Source organism: Penaeus japonicus, unplaced genomic scaffold (genome assembly GCF_977035675.1).
Source record: "Penaeus japonicus unplaced genomic scaffold, GWHDUDI00000001_assembly GWHDUDI00000033, whole genome shotgun sequence".
Classification (NCBI taxonomy): Eukaryota; Metazoa; Arthropoda; class Malacostraca; order Decapoda; family Penaeidae; genus Penaeus; species Penaeus japonicus.
Genome location: NW_028234435.1, coordinates 26,025,744 through 26,030,743, shown reverse-complemented (window position 1 = coordinate 26,030,743; position 5,000 = coordinate 26,025,744). Strand labels below are relative to the sequence as shown.

The 5,000-nt window shown below is 37.2% G+C and overlaps 2 protein-coding genes across 8 annotated transcripts in view; one reads left to right on the top strand and one right to left on the bottom strand.

The window, feature by feature from the left end:
• Positions 1-5,000, top strand: part of wge (BAH domain and coiled-coil containing protein winged eye) — a 611,809-nt gene that overhangs the window by 246,020 nt on the left and 360,789 nt on the right. The gene's annotated exons all lie outside the window — the stretch shown is intronic.
• The window catches only part of LOC147467859 (uncharacterized), a 32,993-nt gene that overhangs the window by 4,870 nt on the left and 23,123 nt on the right, over positions 1-5,000 (bottom strand). The window contains exon 5 of the mRNA XM_086530664.1: positions 2,992-3,173. Within this exon, the coding sequence (XP_086386790.1) occupies positions 2,992-3,173 (182 nt within the window). The remainder of the gene's footprint in view (positions 1-2,991; positions 3,174-5,000) is intronic.

Here is a 5,000-nt window from a genome sequence, read left to right as displayed (position 1 = left end):
AGAGAGAAAGAACGGAACAAGGGCATCGTCGATTGGTTGGCTTACGGACGCTACAAAAGAAAAAAAAAATATATATATAACATCGGAAGAACTTCGGCTGATTTCCTTCTACAATGTCAGCCGCCCGCACCGTGACCGTTCTCTACAGGCGGAGTTTTCATGATTAAATCACTCGCTGGCATAACTCGATATGCATCCATCCCCCCTCCCCCTCCCCACTCCCCCCCTCCCAACCCCATCCCCCCGCGACACACGTACCTAACTAAACATAGATCAACTATTAGGAAACCGGGAAAGATTTACATCTCCTTTGTCTAAATCCTTTTCCAGAAATCAAACGGATTTATGCACCGGTATACACGCTCGTTTCGAAATTCAGTCCGTTGCAATTGTTCTCACACATTTCATTTTGTTTGATATTGGCTTCTTCTTTTTTTTTATCGTAAACGTGTATTCTTGTCGTTTATCTATTTGGTTATTTTTATTGTCGTTATTAATGTCATAATCGTAATTATTGTTTTCATCATTTATCCCAATCCTTATTCGTTACTACTACCATTATCGTAAACTATAACCATTGTTATTATTTGTTAGTACTTGCGAGTTCACAGCAGCACCAACCTTCGTTCTCTTCTATTGCAACGATTGTCAACATTCAGTGAAGCGAGACATTCTTATCCAAGGCTGAAGAAGAAGAGAGACAGACAGTGTTCAGGATTTCTTTTCTAGAAGGATCGCGTGGCAACGGAAGTGTAGCGAAGCAAGTCCGGGGACGTTCGCGGATTCGGCAAGACAAATCCGGATGGTCGGTGAATCCGGTAGCGTTCGTATAACTCGGTCGAGTATCCGATCTTCGGGCGGTGGGGGGATTACGCCACCGAACGTGCTTCTATGCTTGGCTTGGGGTATTTCTAATGCCTAACTCTGAATAGCTCGCGGGGGAATAGGAAGAAAAATGACAGATAAGGGAGAGAGAAAAAATAGACAGAGCGGGAATGGCGGTGGGATTATCGTTGTTCGCCGTTTGTATATGGGAGAACAGAATCTATAAATACATGGAAAATAAGCTCTGCGAGAACGATAAGATTCCCCTCCCTTGCATAACTCGAACAAACAAATCCTCCTCCAAAAAATAAAAAATAAAACGACCACACGAAGATATTCCGTATTGTACATACATCCTTGTTTATAAACACATCAAAAATATCTCACATCTGGAACCTCTCTCTCTCTCTCTCCCATTTCCCGCGCATAATTCATGTTCCCCAAACTCTAAAATTCGGATCCGATCCCACAGGCTTAACCTAACCGAGGCTAAACGACCATCAAACCCAAAAAAAAAAGCGACGACCGAAAAAAAAAAAAATGGAAGAAACACAACGCAAAGAAAAGAAAAAAAAAGGAAAAAAAAAAGCCCGCGAAAATTAGTAACCGTCATCAAAACGTCGGGGTAAAAATTCAAAACAAACTGATACCATAACAAGGCTGTCGACGAGGATTTTACTCGCGCGAAATTGCTGCTCTTTTTTTTTTCTCTCTCTCTCTCTTTCTCTTTCTCTTTCTCTCTCTCTCTTTCTCTTTCTCTCTCTTTTCAACTTTGTGATGTCTCCAAAGTCTTTCTCGTCCGCATTTTATTTCTTTTTTTGGATGGTGAATAGGGAAATGGTTGTATTTATGAGGAAATTTTGATATATGTGCGGAGAAAAAGGTATTGACTAATTTTCGTGTTCTAGTAGGAGAGATTTTGATTCCTTAAACTGCTGGATAGAGGATCATGAAGAAATCAAGAAGGAACATGGACAAAGGAAGAGAAAGAGGGAAGAGGCAGAAAAAAAAGAATAACGCGGAAAAAAGAAGAAACGAAAAAATAATTGTATAAAGAAAAAAAAGAAAGAAAAGAAAAATGTAAGATAATAATAATGATTTGATAGAGAAAGCAAAAACAAAGATATATAAATAACAGTAAAAGTAAGAAAGAAGCAAAGCAAGGGACAGGAATAATATAAAAAGGAACAAATATATAAGAGAAACTAACATAAACAATAATAATAATAATAACAACAATAATAATAATAATAATAACAATAATCATAATGTTAATAATATCAATAACAATAATAATAATAATGATAATAACAAAAAATAAACATGAAAAGAACAAAGACTCACTGTTCAACATCGTTATTAGCAAGAACATCACCGCTCGAAGCGAGAAACAGATCTTGAGAAATTCTTTCTAACAGGGGGTCGACTTGCGGCCGAGGGAGGGGGGAGGGAGGGAGTAGGATGAGCTGAGGAGGAGGTGTGAGGGGGGAGGGGGAGCTGGGGGTATTCCTCCTGGTTTATTCCTATATCCTTCTCCCCCCTTCCCCCTTCCCTCTCTCCCTTCCTCCCTCTCTCCCTTCCTCCCTCTCTCCCTTCCTCCCTCCCTCCCTCCCATTCGTAACCAGAACTGGAGGTCAGGAGATGGGAGTGAGGCTATGCGACATATCCTCACTCGCATACTCTTAATTTTATTAGGGTCCATTGTTTGTTGCATCTTCTCTGGTGTTGCGAGATTACCCTCATGGTTGCATGTCCTCTTTGCATATCCTTGCCTCTTATTGCAAAGGCCTATTCTACGTTCAATACCCTCTTTTCTGTAATGTAAATCTTCTTCCCAAAAATACGACACAAGACATAACCCAAGTTCGTGTTCTAATGTTATGTGCCTGTTCATTCATATACCATTTAGGCTATAAGATAAGGTAATAACATTTAGTCTAGTTAGCATAGCTATGAATATAACTCCATAAAATATACCTAGCATAACTATATAAGCTTTACGATGTTTGACAATGATACCATATCATCTCTATATCATAACAACGATAATCAGAACATATAATTAACGTAGCAATACAATATCAAGCAAAAAAAACAAAAGAATACAAACTATCTTGCTTCCTTCAACAGCATTCTATGCCCCTCCCCCTCCCCCTTCCCCCTTACCGGTATGCCAGACTCTCCACCACGCCCACCTCCATGCCCGCCGCGTCCTCTGGCACACGTCGGCACTGCTGAGACCGGTTCCAGAATGCCTAGACGGAACCGATCAGGTGAACCGAACCGTAAAACCGTGATCCGTGAACCATGAACCGACGTTTCACACCCGCCTACGGTGTTGAGGTCGTCTGTATTCAACCGAACCGAATTATTCACAAAAACACATTCACTCTGCTTGGATTGCAAGGTGCTCTAGTGTATTGCAAGACAATATGTGTTATAGGAATGTGTATATATATCTATGTAGTAGTTTTACTTACAATAATGAATAGATTAGGGTAAATCAATATAATAAATACACTAGTATAAAAGGGATAGATTATGAACCTGACAGTCTATTACAGCATGACCCCTAATCGCTTCAAGTGACCTTATCTGACCTCTTACCATTTGCCTTCTCACTCAGTTCTCTCAGATGATAATGATCTTCGAAAGTGCAGAATTAAGATGGATAAGATATGCAAATTGCAATAGATGAATAAATGATCGTCTGAGTGAGTAAGGGACGCTGAGTGTAATTTACTCATTGACTGGTTACGTCACTCATTGATACGAATAAAGATAATTATCCCTAGGAATTTCCCCCTTGATAAAATCCGTATACAAAGATTAAAATAATAAATAATATAATTTACACACACAAAGGGCCCCCCTTTATGAATCGTTTAACAAGAACAATGGTAATTATAATATTCGGATATATAGTTAATATAGATCATATATAAGCAACATGGTATATAAACACACCCGGTCACACTTCACCATTACAGTCGACTAATTGATGTAAATAGAAATTAATATGCACACATGCATACATACTTACGCACACGTGTTTGTGAATTAGGTATTCTGTCATTGGAAAACATTATAAATAAATAAATGAATAAATAAATAAATATATAAATGAGGTCATTAAATTAGGATGAACCCCCTTCCCCCCTCCCCCCCTCCCCTTCCTCCAGCCCTTAACAACCCGAAAACCTGTCCATTGCTCTAGCCCCCCCCCCCTCCCCCCAGCAATAAACATGGGTGTCTTCCCTTGTGTAAAATCGGTGAAATGCAACCACTGTAAATTTACAAAAAAAAAAGCGCTGTTTTCTCATTTCAATAATATCGTTATTATTATTATTATTATTATTATTTTTTTTTTTTTTTTACAGAACTATGCAACATGTTTTCAATAGCCAATTTTTAATGACCGATCACACCCAAATTACATGTGACAAATAGTAAATCCAATTATACCCCCCAAAAAAAGGTAAATTTGTCAATATGACATTAGTGGTTATTTATATGACACGACCGAAGCTCAATAATTTAAATTGCTAGTTAGTATAATAGCTATTTAAACAGGAGCTCTCATTGACTACGAGTGCAGGCTGATATTTGAAATTATTTCGCTAAAGGTACGTTCTGTCTAAGTAACTTTTGTGATATAATTAGATTTGGCTGTTGTAAAAAGTTAACCGAAAATGTGTTGTATAACTTCAGTGTTGGAAAATGTGATTGATTGAATATTCGCTGTTATGCTATGATTATGAATTGGTAATTTTGATGAAACTAGTAATCATGAAAATAAGATCATCTATCTATCGGTATATCAATCTGTACATCCATTCATTCATGTATCTATCTATCTCTCTTTCTATCTACAGTATCTATCTATTTTTTCTATCTACAGTACTTATCTATTTATTATCGTTCTATCTATTCATATATTTACCTCTCCATTTACCTATGTCTCCATCTATCTATCAACAATATCTATCTAATCTCTATCTATCTATTTAGCTAGTTATTAATCTATACATATATATTCATCTATTTATACTATATTTATTTATTTACTAATTCATCATTTAATAAATTCATCCTTTTATGACATATTCCCAATACACTCCACTTTTCTTATATACATTTTGAAATATATCCGATTTTTATTATTGCAATAGGCA